Source organism: Erpetoichthys calabaricus, chromosome 2, assembly GCF_900747795.2.
Source record: "Erpetoichthys calabaricus chromosome 2, fErpCal1.3, whole genome shotgun sequence".
In the NCBI taxonomy this organism is placed as follows: Eukaryota; Metazoa; Chordata; class Cladistia; order Polypteriformes; family Polypteridae; genus Erpetoichthys; species Erpetoichthys calabaricus.
The window spans coordinates 55,937,522-55,963,886 of NC_041395.2; the positions used below are offsets into that span (position 1 = coordinate 55,937,522).

Consider the following 26,365-nt stretch of genomic DNA (forward strand, 5'->3'; position numbering starts at 1 on the left):
TAGGCCAAGTATAACTTTTTCTTCTTTGTTAATTAATCAGTCAATTTATTTATTTTATATAACACATTTTACATCGAGTAACGTTGCATGAGCACACATGGCAACAAAGTTATCGAAAGATAATACAGCCGTTTAAGATTTATCACACTGTGACAGTGAAACTCTGGATTAAGTTTCATGTGACTTGACATTATGTCATAATACAAAGCAATAAACTAAATGGAGGTGATTGACAGTAAATGTTGACAAATGCACCCCAGAGTCAGGATTCTTAGCTCTCCTGCCTATTTTGTGCAATGCTGCAATCTGCAGCCATATAAAATAACATTCAGACACAGTGTCTGAATGTTATACTGTAATAGTTTTCTACAAACAGTATATGTTTCAAGGCAGCTTCTTATAGTACAACAGGTCTATTTTACAAAATAAATCTTTAAATTTAGTAATAAACATATTCATTATTGAAATATAAAAATACACAAGTTGATGAGAATACATTTTTAAAGGAGAACAATTTTTCCTGATTTTATCACTTGTACTTCAGAACATGGCACTCTTTCTTCTTTGGTCCAGAACCCATCCCGAGGGATTGATGTCCAGCTGTAACATTTTCATTACCCATACATCTTTTTGGGCCCCTTGAAGAAATTCATCCAGGGAAAGCTGCCCTGCAAGGCAAGTTAGAATTTGTTTTAGATTGTTGTGACCTATGAAAATGTTCACATTAGAGCTTCTATACCTTCCACAGTTTCAAAACTCTATTTGTGTCTCTTCTAAGTACCAAACTCTAAGATGGTACTACCCTATGGAAGGTCAGTCAGTCAGTCATTGTCCAACCTGCTATATCCTAACACAGGGTCACGGGGGTCTGCAGGAGCCAATTCCAGCCAACACAGGATGCAAGGCAGGAACAAATCCCTGGGCAGGACACCAGCCCACCGCAGGGCACACACACACACACACACTAGGGACAATTTAGGATCGCCAATGCACCTAACCTGCATGTCTTTGGACTGTGAGAGGAAACCGGAGCACTCAAAGGAAACCCACGCAGACAGGGGGAGAACATGCAAACTCTAAGCAGGGAGAACCCGGGAAGTGAACCCAGGTCTTCTTACTGCAAGGCAGCAGCACTGCCACTGCGCCATCATGCCGCCCCCTATGGAAGGTATTTTCTGTAAAAATGAAAATCATAAAATCAAAACACAAAATCACATGATTTAAACACAGTCTTAGTGAGAAACATTCTATCAATCGAAGTGGCTCTACAGCTACGAAGGACAACAAATCGAGGGAAATCAAGGTGCATAGCCCCACCCATTGACCCACGCTATTTGCATGTTGAGAACTTGAAAATGCAAAGTGGAAAATAAAAATTCAATGAGCAGCATTTGGCGCCCTGCTTATTTGCATTTTACTGTTCATTTTTCTGGCTTCATTGCGGTTCAGGCTGAAAATGAAATTGCAAATTGGGTTACTTTATTTTCATTTTCGTTTTTGCAGCATTTTTGCATGCAGATGTTGAAAATGAAATTGCAAAAGATTGATTGCATTTTCAATTTAATTTTTGCAGCATTGTTACACACAGAACTTTGAAAATTAAATTGCAAATGGGGTTATTTCATTTTCATTTTAATTTTTGCACCATTTTTGTGTGCAGACTTTGAAAATGAGAGAGACTGCATTTTCATTTATAATTTTAATTTTCATTTTTGCAGAAAATACCTCCCATACTACCCAGCATCCTTCAGCATCACCTTGCAAAGAGCAATGAGAAACTATCAGCCTTAAATTCACTGAATTTGAAATTTCTCACATCCGTTTCAGACTTAGGTTTAATCTCAGAAGCTTGTCTATACAGTACTGCTTAAATTATTGCTTTTTTATTTAATATATTATATAATATAGAAATATAGTAAAAGATATAATTTGCCTGTTTCAAGTAGAATTCTTTCCTGTACGCTTCTAACAAGTGATCAGATTATGGAGCTAGTTGCATGACACCCTGGTACAGTTTTCTTTTGTATTGTACTTGATGTGTTGCAGTTGTATTTCATTTTAACAGAACAACACACTTCCTTTTTTCCTCAGTTTCTTACATGAATAGGTTACAATAGATCATTCTTTAGAACTCAGCCCTTCACATTGAAAAGCATCTCATTCATGTAGTGTGGCCTAATGCATACTCATGAACCAAGGCTGACCTTTGAAATCACTCCAGAAATAAGTAAGTGTTTCTTGTTGAAAATAAAAAAATTTAAAAAACAAATAAGTGGAGAATCAAGCAAAGGCATGCAGCAGGGAGGAAAAGTTTTCAAAACCAGGTACAGGAAAGATGATGGAAGGCCTGAAAGAGTGTATATTTAAGCAGAGAAAAGCTGTGTCTATTATCTCTTCTTCTAGTAGTCAGTAGACCCAATTCATTTCTGTTCTTTTGTGATTACTTTTATTTTCTCAGTGTCTCAAGGCGAGTGAGTATATATATTAAATTAAAATGTAGTGTGATATCTGTATTTTTCTGTGGATTAAATTTGGTTTTACTCCATTCTGAATTAATGTTTGGTATTCTTAACATCCATGTTTTTTGTCATTTATATTATTTGTTTCCATTTTGTTAATGATGAGGTGAGTTGCATTTTCTATGTAAGGACACTTTTTCTTAAGGTTGTTGCATGTACTGTATGTATATGCATAAGAATTGATGATGCATTAAAGCTATCCTGTTACAGTTTAGGGGTGAAATGACCTCTTATTTCTGTATAAATAAGAACTCTTAAAATTTAGATCTTTTGATAATAATTCATTTTTTCTTTCTCATCATTGATCTCTGGTATAGCACCATAGCAAAGTTCATCTGATCAGCTGACTTTTTTCTATTCCACAAAGATGACCACTGTGTTTTGTGTTCAGACCTAAGTAACCTCTAAAACTAAATAAACCAGCAGCAACATGCTTTTATTTTTTGGAAAAGGCCTTCTCTATCTCTTGCCAAATGAAACTATATACATGTCAGGAATAGAGATAGTCCCACATTATAAACTTGATGACTACAGATATAGTATTTTGAAATAATCACTTATGCCTCCTCTACAGTAATTTCTTACCCATATCAAAATTATGTTTTTCTTGCATTATTAGTTTTACATTCAAAATGAATGTAAGGCTGAATACTCATTTATGGAAAGGTTAACATTAAAAATTGAATTTCCCCTTGGGATTAATAAAGTATCTATCTATCTATCTATCTATCTATCTATCTATCTATCTATCTATCTATCTATCTATCTATCTATCTATCTATCTATCTATCTATCTATCTATCTATCTATCTATCTATCTATCTATCTATCTATCTATCTATCTATCTATCTAAAAATGGGTTTTGCTTTAGATCAAATACTCATATGTCTTTGCTTTGCCTTTGATTCTTGTAAGTCTAAGCATTATCCTCTGATGAAGACCCCTGGCAGGGGTTGAAAGCTCAGGAATAAAAACTACTTTATGATACGTCATTCATTTTTTCTCCCTTTGTGGATCTCCAGCTGCAAATATGCAAACCGCATCACAGACCTTCTCTTCTATATATACATATATATATATATATATATATATATATATATATATATATATATATATATATATATATATATATACACACACACACACACACACACACACACACACATATATAAATATATACTAGCTAAATAGCATTCCTCCTGCACCTCTCCCTTGTATCATCATGTGTCTGAACCTCCCCAAGTTCTGTTGCCCTACAAGTACCTGCAGCATTCTTCCTATACCTCTGCTCAGTATCCTCCACTGCCTTAAGTGCACCCTCAGTGTTCCTCCGACAGCTTTCCTCGGTATCCCTGTGTGTCTCAACCTCTCCTGCCTACCACTTCCTCACTTAATGGAGTTCCCTTAAAGCCTGCTTCTCATACTCACTCATTTTGAATCACCTTTCTTGCCTTCTGTCTGATTTTTGACTACCACCAATAATAGACAGGCCACTTTTAAACACTGTGAAAAAACTATTTGCACTAAGGTGAATTCTTTCCATGTTTGAAGATGACTCAGGTTGCACCTCATTAGTATTTAGTCACCCTATGTCGCACAGTACGTTATTCACTTTGTCATTGTGGAAATACACCATTTTAACTTCTTTTTTTTTAAAAAAAAGTCACAATCAAGAATTTAACTTTGTACCCCTAAATAATTGTGTCATCATCCCTACCACTGAGCAGTAAAGGCAAGTTGACCAATCAAATCAAAGTCAAACTAACCAATCAGATTGCTCAGAGGAACTGGACACACACACACACACACACACACTCACACTCACAGACTGTAGCATTTTATTATATAGTAGATAAGCCCTTATGTATATCCTTATATGTGAAGTGCTGAGGGCCCGGGCTCCACAGGCATTGGGGCACCCCCTGGCGGTGACCACGGGCCCCTATAGGGTTGAGCTTCTAAGCTCTGTTCCCGTGGTCCCCAAAGCCACCAGGGTGGTTGCCCCGTCATGGTCTGGAGGAGGTGTAACCCCTCCTCCAGTCCTCCTGGGCGTCCCAGCTGGGTACCACCCCCAGCCGCTTGCCACAATCATTATAACTCAGAGTCTAAACAACAAATAGAAATAAAGGATGCATGGAGATTTTAACATACCAGAGAAAATTAAAGTCCAAAACAGTGACAACAGGAGCACGTACATAATTTGTGTAAGATGTTAAGGGCATAATCTGTACTGATTACATTATAAAGAAGGACAGCATAACTGTTCCATATTTATACTATCTGAGAGTTGTGGCAATTAGTCGGGGTAAATTGATAAAGAAAGCACTCTGCTTTTCTTCATATTACATGTGTTGCAAAGGCTACTCTGTGAAACTGTAAATTCAAAGAGATACCACACCTATCCTATTGTCCAAATTTGGCACCATGTAACTACTGTCTGTTTTGCAAACTAAAGGAGTATATCTGGGGGACACACTATAATGTAGGTGTCAAATCAGCTACAGAAAAGTGATTGCACAAGCAAGACAAAACATTTTATTTGAGTGTTATAGAAAAGCTTTGTAAATATTACAAGTAACAGATACTTTAGTATTCACAGGGGTTCTTATGAAAGTAAAACTTATTTTACTGTTAATTGTCTTAATAGATCAGGCTCAATACATTTCTGAAAGAAAATGTCATATTATATATTTAATCATTTACCATCTCCATTTTCATCCACCAGTTGAAATATTCTGTCACAGACCTCTTCTGGTGTAAGAAGTTCAAAATCAATGTCTTGCTTGGAACTTTTTTTTAAATTGTAAATTGCCTGTTAGAACAAATAAAAATAAGCAAAATGTTATGCCAGACAAAATTAAACATGCAGCCAACAGTCGTGGAAAAAAAAATAAGTATACCCCATGAAGTGTTTTTTTTTTTTTAACCTAATGTCATGTCAGGTACAAATGCTACAGAGTCAACTTCAGAGCTCTGGAAATGTGAGCAATTCCATCCAAAGCCAAGAGGGGGTGCCATCATTCATATAATTTTCCTTTTTGTCCACAATCCAGAAGCTTCTGGACCAAAAGAGCACTGAGGTCATTTACACATCCTTCACCAAGTTTACCCTTCCAAGAACCACCTGATAAAAGAACCATTGCTACCAGAATTTGCTACTAGATGTACAGCAGCAGTTATGGGCATAGATGTTTATTCCCTATAGGTACCTGCTCACGTAGATATTCCAGGAAATGAGATAGTGGATAACCTGGCTAAACAAGCACTTAGTATTTAAAGTATAGATGTAACAATGCCATTGCATAAAGGGGAAATAAAAGCCTTAATAAAAAAAAAATCAGTTAAGTCCATTTGTCAACAGAACTGGGATAAAGAAAAAAAGGAAGACATCTATATGAAATTCAGAAGGTGGTGGGGAAGATCAAGGTAGGTGGTAGAAATAGGAGGGAGAAAGTTATAATCACAAGATTTAGTCTTGGATTCACAGGATTAAATTAATCACTGTTTAGAATAAATAAGCATAAAACAGGAATGTTCAGAAGATGTTTTTTTTTCCTGAAACAGTAAAGGATATATTAATGGAATGCACTGCTTATAAGGAGCAAAGATTGTATCTTTTTGAAAACTTGAGAGCCGTAATGTACCATTTACGTTAGTCTCTCAACCACCATAACAACCCAGAAGAAGAAGACATGGTCATTTATTAATTTATTATTGACCACTATGCACTCTCTCTGTTTTTAAGTTCAGCCTTGGATGTATTTATTTGCACCCTTGTATGCCTGTTTATTTTGATTATTTTTAAACTTCTGCAGTATTAAATGGGGTTTGTAGATTATTTATCATATCAACCCAACAGGCAATCCAAACAGTGAGTTTACCATGTCAATCTTTGAAATCTATGGCAGGGTCTCGCCATGACCACAGGATGGGTAGATCTTTCTTTGGTCAAACATTAGAGTGAAACTTTGGTGCAGAATTAAAGGCCTCTCAGAAGAGGGAGCTAAAATTGACCATTGCCTCCATATGGGATGTTGTCAATACCAAAACCCAGTATGACGTTTCTCATACCACATGACATTATGTGGTATGAGAAATAATGTGACATTATGACTGATCCAGAGGTCATTGTTTTGGAATGACCATATCATTGTGCATGTTGAAGAAGACTAAGGTGGAGCTAGAGATAAAATGAACGCTAGAACTTGGGATCATTAAGGAACGCTGAACACTGGTCTAACCCTATCCTTCTTGTACAAAAACCGATGGTAGTTAACGCTTTTGCAATGACTTCCATCATCTTAACAAGGGCTCCCGATTTGATATTATCTTATACTTTGAGTGCACAACCTCTTGAGAGGCTGGGAAAAGCTAGATATTTAACTAATATCAATATGGCAAAAGGGTTATTGGCAAATTTCCTTAATGGAATCTGCCAAAGAAAAAACTGCTTTCAGTACCTCCTGTAGACACTGGCAATACTGTGTCTTGCCTTTCGGGGTGGACAGAGTACCAGCAACATTCTAACATCTAGTGGACAAACTTCTATGGCCCCTTACTGCCTATAGTGCTACATACCTGGATGACATGATCATCTATTCCACCACAATGGAAAGAACATGTGAGCCACATTTTGGCCATATTGCTGTCCATTCACAAAGCCAGTCTCCACTTAATCAAAAATATATTATTTTCAGACTTACTGAAGTTAAGTATTTAGTCTACATGGTGGCTCATTGTATGCCTAACCAGGTCATTTAAATTGTTGTAAGCTGACTCCCTTTGTTCCCTTTTCACATTGGACACATCAAAATATGTCTTCATTTAAGAAGTTTCTTTAGATAGAAGTGATGTAATTAAAAAAATGAAAATTTGACTTTGCAATAATTTATCCAGTGAAAAATGAACAGTCATTTAATTTCCGTCTGTGGAAAAAGTAAGTACACCCTTACTCTAGTAGCTAATGTTGCCCCCTTCAGCAAAAGCAACCTCAAATAGGTGTTTACTATCACAGTACCACAGTCTGACATTGACTGACAGTCTATTTCAAATCCCTCCACAGCATCTTAATGGGATTCAAATCTGGACTTTAACTTGACCATTCCAGAACTCCCCATTTCCTTCTCTTCAGGCATTCCTTGGTAGTTTTACTAGAACAGTATATGTTGAGGGTCATTGTCATGTTGCAAGGTTTACATTTTTTGAGCTTTAATCTTATGACAGATGATCTCATATTATCGACAAACACTCTCTGGTACAATGAATAATTAACACTGGATTCTATGATGGTAGGCTGCCCAGCCCTGATGCTCCTAAACCATAACATTTCCAACAGCATGCTTTACTGTTGGTTTCAGTTTCTTAGTCAAATACTGTCTTTGGTTTTCACTAAACATGTCCTCAGGTACTGTAGCCAAGTAATTCTCTTAGTATTGTCTGCACAGAGCACATTGTTCTAGTTGTTCTTTTCCTAGATGTTCAGTGACTAACTTTAGTCTTGCTCTGATATTCTTCCTGGACAGACAAAAAAAGTCATGTGGTCACACCTCCCTGTTTCTAATGGTAGACTCATACATTTTGACATAAAAGATACCTGTAGGTGTTGTGTTGAATTTCTGGAGTTCTTAGAGACTTCTTTCAGCATCTTGCGTTCTGCTCTTAGGGTTTAACTTGGTGCGACATCCTGGCCTGGACAATGATAGTGATATGAAATCTGCTCCACTTGTAGATGATCTCCCGGACAGTGGAATGGTTGATTTCAATAATTGTTTGAAGATCTTTTCAAATTTCTTCCCAGCCTCAAAAGCATCAACCTTTTATTCTAAACTAGACAATGAGCCCGTTTCGACAACGTAAGATGAAACGGGCACGAGTTTGTGTCAGCAGTGTATGAAGAACAAATGATAAGTAACGAAGAAGTTGTTTTGTAATGACTGTAGTCCGCTTTACTCATTACTGTACAGGCTTGTACTGTTAGTTGATGAATTTTCCAGTACAATATGGAATAGTAATAAGTATAAGCACCACAAACGTGATATACTGTAGATGTATTGAATGAATGCGTAATTGAATCAGAATGCGTAATTAGGCCTCGATTTGTAGTCGAAATCGCCTTTCATGCCTCTAGAGCTTTAATCGAAGTCGCCTTTCTCTTTGAATTTTTGCGGCCGTAGGTCCACTGCCTGCTGTGATGTTGGGGTTGGATGTCGGTCTCGTAAGGTTTTTCGGGCAGCTGCGCAGAAGGCGACTGCGCATTCGGCTTCGGACGTGCGCAGAAGGCGACTGCGCAGAAGGCTTCGGACGGACGTGAGTTACTAAGTGAGGAGGCCGGCGAATTATGTATTAAGATGCCCCACAAAGCTCTTTCAATCTACGCATGGTAATGCACACCAATCTAAATGCATGATGTTTAAATGAAACAGTTTTTCAAAGATTCTTTGTAATGAACTTCTAATCTTTTGCACCTGATTCTAATTTTAGATATCTGAGGTAGTGCTAAATGTAGTGGTGTGCCAACTTTTTCCACATGTGAAATCTGCATGTATATTAATTTAAATTATACAATGGACTATACAAAATGATGGCGTGACACGCTATATTATATCACCTTTATCTAAAGATTCTGTTTAAATGAAGATCAAGTCTTGATATGTTCACATTTTTTATAAAAGTAAATACATTTCATGTGGTGTGTACTTAGATTTCAAATGACTATTTATCCGCAAATTGAATGTGGCATTCTGTACTTGTTGTTACAATCACTTAAACTTCTTTTCTATCGTATGACGACAGTTTTAAGGCTTCGTTTTATTTTTATCTGTCGTTTTAAGTGAAGCAGGATTAAACGATTTTAAAACAAGAAACGTAGGATTCCCCCAGCTTTAGGCGTCAGCTCTGTCGATGACCGATTTTTGTCCTGCAGTGCCCTCCTCGACCTTAAGATTTGTAAGTCAGAAGGAGGTGCAGCCAGGTAGCTACCAGCATAGTGTTTACAGTGTATTTTTTCAGTAGATTTGGGAAAACGACGACAAATAAAACAAAACGAAAAAGAGAACGGCAATTAAAGCGATTCAAAACTTCAAATCATAGCAGTAACTTGTTCACATATCCTTGCCCTAAGTGAATTAATGCATGTGACATTAACTTCCTTTCTTCGCGAATTCAAATATATGCGTTTGGGTAATTCTCTACATTGTACTGTATATTCCCCGAGTGTGTTAGCTTTCTGTGTATTCTTAATGAAACGAAATTCTCTTAAGAGTACCGCGCCATTCTTTCCCAAAATCAACAGCCCATACAATATGCCAAAAGTATTCCAAATAAAATTATCGATGGATTTTACCTTGAGGATTTCTAAGAGTTCCTTTTTGTCTACGCATCCACTCCCGTCTTTATCGTAGATTTTGAACGACCATTTCAGTTTGTGTTCCAGCTTCCCTCTTAAGACAAGATTCAAGGCAGCCACGTATTCCAAAAAATCAATTGTGTTATCCTACATTGAAACAAGCATAGTTTTCTGTTAGAAATGTTGCTCATGTATAAACTATTGGAATATTACCAAAAACACAATGATTACAAACATCAGCTTATAAAAATTAGAACTTCGTTTTCTTACATTTCAATTCATAGATTTATTTAAAATAAAAGCTAAAGTTAAAAAAGGAAGGTTTGATAACTGAAATTTGTCCAAGTGAACTTAAATACGTAAAAGATGACGAAGAAGCACACGTATGTGCCTGCTAAATTCAAATTAATTTTCTTGGATAATTATATGCATGTACGCATATATGTCACATAGTATTACATCCAGCCATCCATTATCCAACCCGCTATATACAAACACAGGGTCACGGGGGTCTGCTGAAGACAATCCCAGCCAACACAGGGCGCAAGGCAGGAAACAAACCCCGGGCAGAGCACCAGCCCACCGCAGATAACATTATATTTTAAGTCTATTAGTTTTAGTTGGTTAATCAATATTACTACTGATGAAGCAAGTTTTCGAATAATAGCTCGGGTTGATATTTTAAGATTAGTTCGTCAAAATCTGAAACTTTAAATAAACTCTGTTAGTTGGCAGAACAACAGCCCTGCTCCTCACCCCGTTTTTATCAAAGGCTCTGAACATACTCTCAGCGTACTTTGCGGCTTCTCCACTGGCGGCTATTCCAAAAAACTGTTTAAATTCGTGCAAATGCAACGATCCGCTCGGACACTCGATCACAAATTTTTTGTACATCTCCTGAAGATCTGCCACGTCGATCTCTTGCCTTTGCGCCGCCGATGTTTGACCCATGTTAGCTCTGTCCTTCGTGCTGAAGGGAGCGCCGCTGGCTCCGCGTTCTTTTTTCTTTGCCGCTGTACTCTGAATAGGTGGATAGGCTTATATACTGGTGTGTCGAGGAGACTGGGAAATACTGTCTCGGATGACGCACTGTAGATCTAATAATAGAGCACGCCGTGTAATCTCCAGCTACGATCACTACGAAAAATATTTTGAAAACTGGCACCAATAAAATACGCCAAACTAGATACTGTACATGGTTATTATTGTTATTATTTTGTTCTCGGAAGTGCTTTTGTAACACAAGATTCTTCAGTATCTTCCTTTTGCTGAACTGTGCATGCGTGTCGCATTGACTTCATACCTTACTTTGCTTTAGTTATACTGACACGTCTGGTTGTCCATGCCTCAAGTATCCTGTCAGCTTTTATTCCACTTAAGGCACGCTATTTATTCTCATTGATAAATATGGATTTTAATATTGACGAGGATAAAGTATACATCTATTCTTTTCAATGTATATGGTTGGATTACTTTGTGACAGGTTCTGTGTATTGAAGCTAAAGTCGTTTAAGTTAAGGCCTGTTTTTTGAACTCTTTATATACAGCAGGTGCATGACGTTAAAGGTAACATCTTTCTTTTCTGTGACAGAGAATACAAAATTTAACATTTGCTGTACACACAACATGATATACATATGAAAAAATATTGCCTTTTACATACACAGGTACCAGAAACCTGTCTCAGTTAACATTTAATAGGAGTTATTATATGTTCATCTTTAACACAAAATATGTATCATTGTATATGAAATGTCTTAATAAAATATGGTAGATTGTTGCACACAAACCAAACTTTTTATATAAGCTCACAGTTTAAATTGTAGTTTTCACATATGGTGTATTTTCCTGCTGTTCATTTTGAACATGCAAGTTCCTGAAGCACTCTAACGTTCCTTTTTGAAAGATATTTAATTTATATACAGTTACTTATTTGACTGACACCATTGTCCAAGGCAACTTTCAATATGACACAATTGGTTATGGTACATATTTTTTTCCAATTGGAGCACAAACTGGTCAAGTGACTTTCTCATGGTCGCACAGTGTCAGTTAGCAGGATTTGAGTCCAGAGCTTTAACCACTACGCCACACTGTCTATCAAGCTGCAGGTATTGATGTGTTGCCAGTGACTTTGAACTGTGAAATCTGCATATAAAAAAATGGATGGAAGGCTGAACTATTACACTGGAAAAGTATCAGTCAAAGTAAGATTTCAGTTTGATGAGCCCTATATTTTATATAATATCTGTGGACTTTAAATACTATCTGTTAGACCTGCTTAGTCCATTTCTGGGTTGTGAGGGTTATAGCTTCTCCAGTAAGCATAATTGTGCAAGGCAGGAACTACATCTGCTTGGGCTAAAATCAGGGCATACAGTATATTCTGAAATGCTCACTGAATATTCATCTTAAAAATATTAAAATGTAAAGGTCTATCAAAGAATGTCAAAAACAAGACAAGGAAAATAATTTAACTTTTGAAGACGGCCAACAAACAGCTCAGTCAGAGAAGCACACTGTTATTATTGTATACAAAGCATAGTAAAGCCTGTAAATACTGAATTGCAATCAATGTTTAATTAAACATAAAAGTTACATTTACATTCAACATATACTGCATGGCATAACAGCATAAAAGCAAAGCCTAATGCTTACACCTAATAACAAAGGCTTGCTATTTGTAGTATCTCAGTGATTTCATTGCACTGCTTTTGTACAGCTCAAAGATATTTCTCATATAATAAACCACACTGATGTGCTTCTGTCCTGAACTGTCAGTTTAATTCACACAGACTAACAACTAATACAATTTTCAAACTACCAAATAGAGTAGTTTTTTATATTAACATAGTGTAATGTAATAACACACAAGTTAAGCTCAATTAACTTTACAGCAGGTGGAGTTTTAAAATGTATAAATAAAGTGAGCTAAGATTTGTCAGTGAAAAAAATGTTGTATAGAAACATTTTTTGTTATTTAAGAGTAACTTTAATGAATACTGATTACAAAATGGTATGTTTTTTGTTATCACAGTTAACTTTAAAGAAAATCTTAATAGCAGCAACATTAACTTTCATTTCCACATTGTTTCAGAGCTCGGGGCTTAATACTCAAATGTGGTGGAAACCATCCTAAAAGTAAAGCTGGTGATAGCAGCCTACAGAAGAACAACTGCTTCTGGGGAAATTGTCAGATGTGTGTACAAGGCTGGAAACTATTACTTTTCTTAGTTTTATTGTGTCTTTATAGAAATTGCTTGTGGTGTTCTTAGATAAAGCATCTTGAACTTGGAGGCCACCAATTGCACCGAGACTTGTGATCCATGTGATATCTTCAGAGAGTTGAGGACTTTCTTTTGCAAAAAGTGAATTTTTGTCCAGTATAGAGAGTTGCCTCACACAACCAAGAAGTCGAGGAAATCGGCTGGTTCTTGGAGTGTTTATACCCTGTTCATTAAAAAGATAAGTAGCACACATTACAATTTAATCTGTAAAATAAACGGAACAGAGCAAGAGCAGTTTAGTATTGACATGTGTAACACAACATTAGTCATATATAACTGATTAGTGTAGAGTCATTTATCTCTTTCATATCTATCTATCTATCTATCTATCTATCTATCTATCTATCTATCTATCTATCTATCTATCTATCTATCTATCTATCTATCTATCTATCTATCTATCTATCTATCTATCTATCTATCTATCTATCTACATTTGCCTATTTGGTTGCTTCCTTTACCCAAGGTGACACAGTTAAACTAACACTATTGGTTACATTTCTTTTGCTTTTCCATTTCGAGCACAGACATCTAAAGTGCAGTGGCAGAACTACATTTTTGGGGTCCTCTTCTTCAATGGGGTTGTTCCACGACACAACTAATTTTTTTAAATATGTAACCATTAAATCTCAGTTTTTAATTCAAATTGCTCAGCTGGATTATCTCACATATCAAAGTCAGTGGTGTGAATAAAATTTTCATGTGCCTTATTGTTTTTGAGTTATGGGGAGATGAAAATTAGATAAATGTTATATAATGTATCTGCATGTTGCATCATAGAATGATGAAATACAATATTGAAAGACCATAGTCACAGTCAAAGCACATTTTACAAAAAAGTCTTTTTTCTGTTTTTTTTCAGGTGTAGTTTTGTCATATGAGTGCTTCCTTGCATTGTCATTTTCTAAGTATAAAGAATTTAAATACTCTTCAGTCATGGTTGACCGAAACATGTTCTTAGGGTAATTAAAATATTGTATTGTTATGAACACTTTATTGAAAACAATTCTAGTCTAGATTGCTATCATGAGTGCCATCACATTGAAATGGCAATTACAATGCTAATGTGAATATCCAGTATCTGCTGCAGATTGCCTATCAATATATTTGGCTGCTATGGTATGCAATAACCAGCATCTGTGATTCATCTGCTTTATCATTAAAACAGTTTTCCTTTTCACAAGCTAATAATTTTTTTCTGCCAGGTTTTATAGATAAGTGAAATATAATCTTTATTACCTGGAAATCTGAATAGGCTCTTTTATATGATATGTCCTCATTTCTTCTCATGCCAGATTTAGTAAGTCTGTCTTCAGGAGGATGAAAGGCCTTTTTATGAATTTTAAAAGGGTCAAAATAAATATTACCACAATATCCCTGCCAGATCTGTAAATAAAAGTATCTGTGAAATATCGAACATACATACCTAAGCAGCATTAATAGTAGAAAACAAGATAGATATGTTTCTTTCTAATCAAAACAGGTCATATGTAAAATGTCACCCTTGCACTTATCCATTTTATACAAATATTTTGTCAATTACAAGACTGTGGGGAGTCAGAACTTACAGTATACCAGAAGCACTAAACACTAATATAGGCAGTAACCCTGGAAGGGATGTCATTTCTTTGCAGCCTCTGCATCCAAGTGTAGAGGCATCATTTAAACTAAGCTGCATGTCTCTGAGATGTAGGATACAATTACATTAAAAAAGAGAATGTTTGGGAGGATATACAAACTCTGTAAATTTTCATTTCATGTATAAAGCAGAAAAGTTGTAAATGTTACCAATTTTAACATAACTTTTTCAAAACCACTTAATGTAATTTAGAATTTTAGAAGCTGGTACCTATCCTAGTAGGTAGTAATAGTAATAGTAGTAATTTTTATTCTGTCCTTCAGCACAGTTTTTCTCTGAAAAACCACCATTATACTTTTTATTGAACAGAGTGAATCTTTTTAATGAAGAGTGCTGTTATGTATATGCTCAAACAATGAGGCTAAAAAAAAAAAAACATAAATCTGTGTCCAAGTCACCAAAGGTATTCAAAGTTAAACTCCCAGGAAATGTGTCTTTTACTGTATTTTATTTTGCCTGTCATTTCTTGACAGGTATTTTCCACATTTATATATATATATATATATATATATATATATATATATATATATATATATATATATATATATATATATATATATATATATATATATATATATATATATATCTTATAAGGTGTGTGGTTTATTTTTTATTTAATAGCCTGTTTTCAGCTTCAGTATTTGACAGTACATGTTGTACTTTTTTAATATATACAAATCTGCTATATAATAAAATGCTACTGTGTGTGTGTGTGTGTGCGGTCAAACCCCAAGGAATCTGAATATGCAATTTGGCTTTGGTGGCTCAGCAGTATGGCTGATGATATACTTTTGGGGTGTGAAGTTCAGTTCCTGATTGTGACAATTATTTTTTATTTTTATATAAAGTGTTTCTTAATCATTTCTAAAGAAGCTGCTATGTAAAATTACTGAAGCCTTCTTTGACCATTTTGGGAGAGTGTGACCTGACTACAGTTTGTGAATTAATTTGTTGCAGTTTGAACTTATGTATGTAGTAGCTTTCAATGCAGTGGCTACCATTTACTGTAAAGTTTCTGTCTTGCACCTTCCCATTTATTTTACAGTTTAGGGCACTGGCATTAAGAAGATCCATAAGCTACGAGGGTACAAAACATGTAAGCTGACGACTGGTACTTCTTGGCAGGAATTTTGGAGATTATAAGGATTTTTTTAATTGACATGTTAATTGTGGCTTTGTTAATTTCTTACTAGGGGGCTTCGCTCGCCAACCCCCTCGGCCTGTGCTATGTGCCAGCCAATTTGCATCTCTGTCACTTGCGTATGTGGATTTCACTTCCATCAAACAATAAATGTTTTAATTCTCGCAGATACGCCTCTTCATTGGGAAGAAATACTACTTTTCCCTGATGGCAACACGATTTAGATGATCTACAAGTCTCCGACTTAAAGTTTAAATGCTAACAATATATTCAATCTCTTTTCATTGTTCCGTTATTTCACCGAGTAATAATTTTTGTTTGTTTGCGCTAATGCAATCTTTACTATCTTTTTTTGAGACTTTTGAATTTTAGTACTTTCATTATCTCTAACCTGCTCTGCATGTGTATCACACCAATGTTTTTGAATTCTTTACGACGTTCTACTTTGCCATCTACTCTTTGTCTTTTATTTCCGGCCCCGGGTGTGGTTAAATCTCTTGGCACAAAGTCTCAGCTTTTGGGACATGAAAGTATCTCTCTGAAAAAGTCACATCTCGTCCCAGGCTAAAAAGTCTTGTCTCGTCCCAGGATTTTTTTATTATAATAGAGAGATTTTTTAACTTAAAAAATATCTATACCTAGCTGACTTTAAACATGCACATGTCAGCATTTGTTTAAATTGCAAATGTTATGTTATAAAAATAAAATTACTAAAAAGTTAAAAATCTTAACTTTTAATTTTAGTTGAAAAATAAACATTTTATGGTCTTTTTAAATAGAAACAGATATGGGTCCTCTTGATTTCGGATTTTAAGCCTTATAGACAACTCCAAGTCAAGTCAAGTTGGGGAGCATGCACTGGTATATTGCATTACCGTACCCACTACACAACAAAACAACTCGGGATCCTGGTTTGCAACCCCCCAGGCAGACACGCGGTCTAGTCCCACCCTCCGGAAATGACCCTCTCTCTGTCGCAGCCAGGTGTTATGTGGGTGACCCCTTGGCCTGGTCCAATCACTTGGGTGGACCCAACAATGAGGATCTTATGTGCCGGATCACCCTCGGGGAAACACGCCACATGGCTGTAGTGCCGTAACAGACACTCCCTCACAATGCAGGTAATGTGCCTCATTTGGGGCTCCATGAGCAACCGCTCATTCGACACAAAGTCAAACCAATGGTACCCAAGGATTTTCTGGAGAGACACAGTACCAGAGTCCAGACTTCGTCTCAGGTCACTGGATAGCGTCCATGTCTCGCAACCATATAGCAAGACAGGAAGCACCAGGACTCTAAAAACTTGGACCTTAGTCCTTTTGCATAGATATGAGGAGTGACACACACCCCTTTCCAGCGACCTCATGACCCCCCATGCTCTCCCAATCCATCTACTGACTTCATAGGAAGAGTCACCAGAGACATGAATGTCATTGCCAAGGTAAATAAACCTCTCAACAAGGTCAACACTCTCTACGCAAACAGACACACTGATGATGGCTGTGCCCAAGAGGGCATTAAAGGCATGGATCTTGGTTTTTATCCAGGACACTTGCAAACCCAGACACTCAGACTCCTCGCTCAGTCTCTCAAGCGCCCCGATCAGAGCCTCTATTGACTCCGAGAAGATCACAGCATTGTCAGCAAAGTCAAGATCTGTGAACCTTTCTTCACCAACAGATGCCCCACAGCCGCTGGACCCCACAACCTTGACCAACACCCAGTCCATACAAGCATTGAACAGAGTAGGAGCAAGAACACATCCCTGATGAACCCCAGAATCAACTAGGAAAAACACAGAGGTCCTGCCTCCACTCTGCACAGCACTCACAGTACCAGTGTACAGGCCAGCCATAATATCCAGCAACTTCAAGGGAATCCTGCGAATCCTCAGGATGTCCCACAGGGCAGCTCGATCAACCGAGTCGAACACTTTGTGAAAATCAACAAAGGCTGCAAAGAAACTCTGCCGATATTTGTGTTTACGCTCCATGAGAACCCTCAGTGCCAGGATGCGGTCAATGGTAGACTTCTTAGGCGTAAGACCAGACTGTTCCGGTCGCTGGTAGGTGAGCAAGTGATCACGGATCCTATTGAGGACGACCCTAGCAAGTACCTTACCTGGCACCGAGAGCAGTATTATCCCCCTGTAGTTGTTGCAATCCAGGCAATCACCCTTCCCTTTCCAGATAGGGATGACAAGTCCCGTTTTCCAGTCAGTTGGGATGATGCCTGTCTCCCAAATGGAAGCAAAGATTGCTTGCAATGCCAGGAGGGCAGCCTTACCACCAGCCTGGAAAAGTTCACCCTGGATACCACAGATCCCTGCAGCCTTTCCCCCCCTCAGCTGGTTCACCACCTGTGCAATCTCAGTGAGATTGAGTGGTTAACAGCTAATTGGAGGATCAGCCTCAAGAACTGTGGACTCAGAGATATCCAACGTCCTAGCCGGAGGATCAGCTTTGAACAACTGCTCAAAGTAGCCAGCCTAGCGTGTCACAACTCCAGTGTCATCTGTAAGGACCATTCCATCAGCTGCCCTGACTGCGACTCTCCGAAGAACAGATTCAGATGTGCGTAATGCTTTGATTCCTCTGTAAGTAGGACGTGGGTCGCTAGACCACAGATGGTGTGTCACTTGCTCACAAATTCCTCTAACAAATGCCTCTTTATCTGCTCTCAGAGCCCTCGCAGCCATCCCTCTCAGTTCCCGGTACAGACCAGAGATGCCATTGAGCCTTGCACTGCGACTCCTCTCAATGATATCCAGGGTGCCCTGCGAGATGAAACACCTCCTTTTGGGAACACCGGTAACACCAACACAACCATCAGCAACCTACAGGGTCTTGTCACGGAAGGTCTCCCACATCACATTAGGATCGGCAGTCGTACTCAAATCTGAAAGTTCCTCACACAAACTGCGTGCAGACTCATTAGAAACAGCCTGGTCTTGGAGTCTGGCCAAGTCCAGGCTCATTTTCCCAGTAGGTGGTAACCTACTGGACCTAAGCTGGATCCTAAGAGTAGCAAGAACAAGTCTGTGGTCAGAATTCACAAACGATGCTTCTCAATATAGTTTGTGCAAGAACATGAAAATCCTGTCCACATGTGGTGGCTTATGTGATAATATTGTTTTATTACTGTATTACTTAAATAAATCCTTTAATAGGAGAACCCAATAGTTTTTTGCTTAAATGTATTATGTGTTTTATTATAGCTCACTTGCATATAATTTACATATTAAATTGATCAACATAGTTTAATTCTTTATGTATTCTTACACTTCATAATACCAGTAAATCTTACTTCTAAACTTGTTACAGTTCAATGTGCCTCCCCATACTAACCACTCAAAAATACTGTAGTATTAGTAATAGTCAGTCAGTCATTGTCTAACCCACTATATCCTAACACAGGGTCACGGTGGTCTGCTGGAGCCAGGGTTAGCAAAGTAACTAATTAAGAGCATGGTCAATAATAGTTTTGTCATGTTACCTTAGATATCTTGTAAGTGAGTTGATATTTTGAAATATACATTACAAAGTGGATGCATGTTAGATTTAAATATGCAGAGTCCTGGGATTGAAATCAACACCTGGATATTGTCCAAGTGCAATCTGCATGTTATTCTGCACCCTCTGGGTACTACAGCAATCCCCCCTCCACCACCCCCCATTCCCAAAGATATGCAGGTGGAGCTTATTGGCAATTTCAAGTTGGCCCATGAGTGTGAGTGTGGGTGTGTCATGAACTACCACCCAGTCCAGGGTGTTTCCTACATTGAGTCCAGTGCTGTTGGGATAGACTTTATTACTCTGTGATCTTAAATTCAATTAAACTGGTATGGTATTGACTGACTGACTGACTGCCCATGTTCACCTTGTGATACTTTCTTTAATCATTTTAACGTTTTTCATTTCCTGATTAAATTAAAAGAATAGCTTTAAAGCATTTTAAAAATTGGTCACTCTCATTCATCAGATCCTCTTTAAAATCTTACAACTGCTACCCCTTTAATAACCATGTAGTTGTAGAGCTCAGAGCTGCCAAAGTGCGTAGAAGCTTTCCCCAGAGAAGACAAGTTAATCTTCTTCTGCTTTAAACCTAATTAATCCAAAAAGGCCGGAGTTATTTATAGTATATCTCTTTATCTCAGAGGGAGACCTTCAGCCAGTCCAAGTTCATAGTAGAGCTACTAGTGTTTACCTAATGCTGACATGCAATCAGTGAGCTGGGCTTACCCTCAGAGAAGTCATTGGGCTTGTTGGATGATGAAAGTAGGTGGAAGGGTGATTTTGGGATACAGGTTTTAAAGTCCTATGGAAAAACACAAATAACAAAAAGTAGAACTGGTTATCTGAATTAAATTTTTGTATTGTGTATACAATAATATATACTGCATTCTTTCACGTGGACTGTATTATTATCAAGTGTATTTCACAATTTCAGCAGTGACAAACTAGAAACTGCGCTACACCTCTGTTTACATTAATAATTTACCAAGATACACTACATATTTACTTTACTAAAAATTTTATATGCATGCTGATAGGTTATCTAACACAGTAATAAATTATAACATGCCTATTCTGTCATTTTAATTCTTAGCAAACTCACAAGAACAGACTTGTAGTGCATGTCTTTATTGTGTTACAGTATGCTCTGATGGTGGTTCTATTATTATTATTATTGTTATTATTATTATTGTTGTGTTTGTTGTTGTTGTTGTTATGTCATGGGCAATCCATTCTTTATCAAACCTTCATTTTTTGTGTGCAAATCTATCCTGGTAATATTGGGTGCAAGTTAAGAAAACACATTCAGCCTTCCACACAACAGAGGTCTAGCATGCACATACCTTTGTAACACAAGTGGAAACAGGAGAACTGGGGAAAAAACGCATGGACATAGGGAGAACATTCAAACATTGATAGCTATGAAACCCACAAACTGAGATCAAGCTGAAAGTTGAAGGCAGATTCTCAGTGTTCTCAAGCAACAGTACTAACCAAAGTCCTAAAGTCCTGTCTATGAGCCTTTTTTGTAAAAGATAATGTTATATAATAAGAAAATCAAAGTGCAAATGTGCATTTATATGTTCTTGCTTCACCATCATCATGTTTAATTATTTTTAATCAATTAAATCATGCTTAAACATGGCAGAATATTTGTGTGTTAGTTGTTTACTTTTTAACATTTCTGTGGATTTTTCATTTTGTTTCATCCCATTCTCAGGTTTAATTAGTAAATAAATTTGGATGTATAATCCATCCATTTTTCACAAACTGTTTTTTCCATTACAGGGTTAGAGGGAACTAGAGCTCAAGCCACATACAGGTACATGTATAAGTGCAAGACACAGTTGCATACCCACACACACACATATTCTCTCTTGCACGGCCACATTAACAAACATAAATGTCTTTAGGATGTGTGTGTTTTGCGTGTGTGGGGGTTTGCCATGCAATTGACTGACACCCTATTGTTACTACCTTGTGCATAATGATTATCTATCTATCTATCTATCTATCTATCTATCTATCTATCTATCTATCTATCTATCTATCTATCTATCTATCTATCTATCTATCTATCTATCTATCTATCTATCTATCTATCTAATAGATTAATGAATGGAAAATATTGCAGACAACAATTAATACTACTACTACTAATAATAATAATGTTAATAATATTAGACAGCAAGGTGGTGCACTTCCAGTGAAGGAGACTGGAGTTTACATCAGTATGGAGTTTGCATGTTCTCTCCGGTACTCCAGTTTCCTCTCACAGTCCAAACACATACAGGTTAGGCAAATTGGCTTTGTTAAATGGCCCTCATGTTTGTGTGTGCATGTGTTCTCCAGAGAACTGAAGTCAGATCACTGGATCTACAGGATGGCAGTACTAATCATACTAAATTCATAAAGTAGCCATGAAATTAACTTTATCATACTGCAATAATCACCTTGCGATTAAGTGGCGCCCTGTCCAGGAATTGTCTCAGCCTTGTGTCTGATGCTCCAGCTTCCCCATTACTCTGTTGTGGATAAGTGGGTTAGGAAATGGAGAGATGGATAGATCCTGTAATAATTTCTCTGCCTTATTTGTTGTATTCTTCTTCACATCAATTATAAGACGTTCATCTTTAGATTGTGTTGTTGGATTGATTGGGATTGTCCAAAACAATGCTTCTAATTAATTATTGATTCAATTCATGTTATTTTGCTGTAGCTAAAAACTGGTTTCAAATCATTATTGATAATAAGCTATACTGTATATCAGTCAATACCAAAATCTTATCTCAGCAAATTTGGCCTATTTACAGTACACAAGTTTGTATCTCCTTAGTAAAACGTAGATGGATATTTTCATTTATACAAATGAAAACTTTTCCATTTTTAATATCTTAATTAAATGAAGTTGGTAAATATTATACTTAACTAAGACGCTAGAGCTGAGCTACTCACTCATACCAACAGATCTTGAAAAGGTATACATACATACATACATACATATATCTACATATACATATATCTATATATAGAAATATTCATACTTACAAGTTTTTTCTGTTTATTCGTGTGTGGTTATTGATGATTTGACCAGTTACCGCTTGAAGTTCAGGCAGATTGAGGGAATAGTTATGGGTAGTGGTTTGTGAATAGACCTCCATGGAGACTGGAAACGTGAAATAACTGGAAAACAAAATGTTGTTTTTTTATTTTCATGCTTACCAATTTTCAACTTTAAATTTGTTTCTGTTGAAGAAATTTAGCAAAGTTTTACTTAAATATGTCTTTACAGATAGAAAGAAAATGAAGCATTTTATTGACAGAGCTAGATTAATTACATAATGAATGTTTCGTCATACAGGATATCAGTATATATATGTGCAAACAATCATGTAAATAAAAAGATGTGGAACTATTTATTTATTTATTGTTTGTTTGTTTGTTTGTTGAAAACATTTAGACCAGGGGTTTGTGATTCTAAAAACATGTTGTAAATACAATGTTAAAGTCCAGTTTGTATAATTTAATATGTTTGTTTGCAATAAACTTAAATAGTTTCTGTTTAATAGAATTAATATCCTATCCCCAAAAACAATACATTTTTGCTGTTTCCAGTAAATGTTTAATGCAATAACAACAGAACACAAGAGTAGTGTATTTTAAAGTGCTTTTCCCCCCATTTTCAACATGAAGTAATGTCTTAATCTGTAAACTGTGGGAATAGTATATTCTATGGAAATACAATCATTATATACTATTATAAAAGTTCATTACAATACGAAGATTTAAAAAGTGCTTACCTTTATTGACAGTCCATTGTAAATAATGTTACATGCAGCCTATTTTTATTTTTAAAGCAAACTGAAGGTTTAGCATTCTGTGCACTGCAGCTGAACGCAGGAATGATTTTGTTTACGTGTAACTAAGACATTATGGTAACTTCAATTTGACCTAAAACATCTCAGGTTGCAGTAATTGTAGTGTAACATCCAACAGGCAAACACAGAGCTGCCTGGCAACGACGTGATTTATATAATCTTGACTCAAACAACAATTTAGCAAGCTTGGCAATAAACAATCAATGTGTTTTTTTTAGTACCTTTTCTCATTTAGACTGGATTTAGACAGCGTGTTACAACCAAAATTCGGGTTTAATCGGAAAACTTCTGATTCAATTTTTAGTGTCACGAGGAGAAAGAGCTTGTCCAGGTAACATCCGGAGGCAATACGAATGAAACTTGAAAGGGCCACAGAAAAACAAAGCCACCAAAAATGTTGAAAGTAACGGGCAATAATAATAATAACTGATTATGATTAAAGTGATGATTATGAGGATGATGACGACGATACTGGGAAAGCGCAGAGAGTTCCGTTGGTTCCTGTCTTTGTTCTGTTGGAATATGTTTTAGCTCCCCGTGATATAAATTGGACAAAGAAAACAGACGGAAGAATGTGGTTTAATTGTGAATTGCAATGATAAATAGAAATAAGAATGGGTTTCCAGAAACAGTAGAATGAGACGCGAGCGTTTCAAGTTCTCATCAGGGTCTCAATTTTCCCAAAGACTTGCGAGAAAAGCGCTGGACAGGTGAGGAACTTAGACTTCTGTAACAAAACCACACCTTTACAGACATGTCTGTTCAGAAAAGTTAAAAGACATTGTAAGATTAAATTAAAGAGAAAAAATACAGGGATTTTTAATAAGATAATAACATGCAAACGTCTTTTATTGCGTCATTAAACTATATTTGATGTGATCCCCCATCCCTGAAAGTACATTGGCATAGGTTTCAATCCCCATCCATCAAACTTATTTAACTCAAGGACGCAGAGAACCTCATCATATCATGGGAGCAGCATTGATGCCCCTGTATCAGCATTTAAAAAGACAAAAATGGCACTGATCACACAAGTCAAAAAAGATAATTCAAGTATCTCTGCTGAATAAAACATTGACTACAGGAAACATACAAATAAGAAAATAGATCAAAATAAACAACTACATAAAAAAGTGCCTATATTGTGTAATTACTGCATTTCCGATGTCTGCTAGAGAAATGCCAAGCAAAATGACACCTTTTATTGGCTAACTAAAAAGATTACAATACGCAAGTTTTCGAGGCAACTCAGGCCCCTTGGCTTGCGTATTGTAATCTTTTTAGTTAGCCAGTAAAAGGTGTCATTTTGCTTGGCTTTTCTCTACATTCATAATGGCTAACACGGTACAACACCCTAGTACGATGTCAAACCCTAAGCTGTGATCCCAGGTCACAATGGAAGTAAACCGGCAGCACTGGGCGACGACTGGAAAGCAGGAAGCAGAACTGGTCAGTCTCAGGACAGCATTCACTATGATAAATGGGCGGCATAAATATGTTGCTTTAGGGAAATTACATTTTAAATGAAATAATTACAAAAATGTATACACTGTAAGTGTGTATGTTGCTTATATATGACACGTTTCATTAATATCTAATGCCATGTTTAATTAATCATGTGCTCTTCATTGACATATTTTGTGTAATTAGTATTCTTTCTTATATGTTTGAATGTTTCCAATAGGTGCAATTACTATACAGTTACAGTGTGCATTTTCACATGCATGTATAACCTAACATCAACCCTCGTAAACTTTCTTGCTTGATTACTGTGATAAAAGTTAAGCAACATTCTACTGAAGTTCTAACTTTCACAGTGATCTCTGGACCAACACAAAATAAACACAGTGTGATAATTTTTAATCCTCAACTATCTGTTCCCATAAGGTGATCATTATCTGTGAGAGCTGAATATTAGTGGTAGTATAGTTAACATGGTCTCATGGGGCTTTTACAACATCAAGGAGGTAAATCAAGCTGTGTGGCTAATACAATGAGTGACTTTGATGTTCTTGATACTGTATATTCTCTCTCATACAGTTATATCTGTCCTAGGAGCAACATGTAAAAAGCTGGAACTAAGCCCTGTGTATAAATAAGTACTCATAGTCTGAATTTAAGGAACTGTCATTTACTCATCTGAATAATATCATATGCAAATAAAAGATGTAAATTTGCAAAACACAGCTATCCCAGAACATTGAACTATGTCTGTCATAAATAGAGCACAGAAGGAAGTGGTGAATAATGTGACCATTTGTGCTAGTTATTGTTACTTAATATATTGCACACACACGCTGTATATATATATATATCCATCCATCCATCCATTATCCAACCCGCTGAATCCGAACACAGGGTCACGGGGGTCTGCTGGAGCCAATCCCAGCCAACACAGGGTACAAGGCAGGGAACCAATCCTGGGCAGGGTGCCAACCCACCGCAGATATATATATATATATATATACTGTATATTAGAAGATGACACTGCCATGGTGCAGAACAAGAGTTGGGTAATGTAGTATAAGATTAAATGTATACTTGTTTTTTTCTGCTCTTTGTTTTTTATGCATGTGGATTTCACTTCTGACCTTACTTTTCACTTTCATTTTTGTTCAAAGGTGTTAATTTTTTGCTGTGCTCTTTACTGTTAATATTTACTCAACGTCATTTTGGTTGTGTGTCAACATGTTCTCATTCTTATAAGATTTGGGTTGGTAACATTACCAGTACTTCTGGTATAAATATGGAAATGTGTGCTGTGTTCAAGTATCCCTAGCTCAGCAGATATTGAGATCTTCTAAATCAGAGTGATAGTTTGTTTTCTATCCATATTGGCCCTAGAGCTCAGTAGCACCAGATAACTGAAGCTTAATGATTCATTTGTACATTGTAAAGACATAGGAGTCAGACACACACACACACACACATACACATAGACCACTGCAGCTACACAAGTTTGAGAAGTGCTTCTGTTTGCTTTGGTACCTTTCTGTCATTTTGATTATTACATCAACAACAAACAGTTTAGTTAATCGTT

The 26,365-nt window shown here is 36.6% G+C and overlaps 1 protein-coding gene across 3 annotated transcripts; it reads right to left on the reverse strand.

Moving 5' to 3' along the window:
* Nucleotides 1-23,368, reverse strand: LOC114642488 (guanylyl cyclase-activating protein 2-like). Of its 3 annotated transcripts, XM_051923126.1 has the most exons (6): nucleotides 23,248-23,368; nucleotides 22,496-22,630; nucleotides 20,174-20,249; nucleotides 9,863-10,012; nucleotides 5,224-5,332; nucleotides 1-668 (listed from the first exon to the last, which is right to left on the reverse strand). In XM_051923126.1, the coding sequence occupies exons 2-6, from the start codon at nucleotides 22,606-22,608 to the stop codon at nucleotides 541-543; spliced, it is 576 nt and encodes a 191-aa protein (XP_051779086.1). In that variant the 5' UTR covers nucleotides 22,609-22,630; nucleotides 23,248-23,368; the 3' UTR covers nucleotides 1-540. The 3 variants fall into 3 exon arrangements, with proteins under 3 accessions (XP_051779086.1, XP_028647175.1, XP_028647184.1); XM_028791351.2 differs by lacking the exons at nucleotides 1-668; nucleotides 5,224-5,332; nucleotides 9,863-10,012 and adding exons at nucleotides 12,853-13,315; nucleotides 14,392-14,538; XM_028791342.2 differs by lacking the exons at nucleotides 20,174-20,249; nucleotides 22,496-22,630; nucleotides 23,248-23,368 and adding an exon at nucleotides 10,622-11,018.
* Between the last annotated feature and the right edge of the window lie 2,997 nt (nucleotides 23,369-26,365).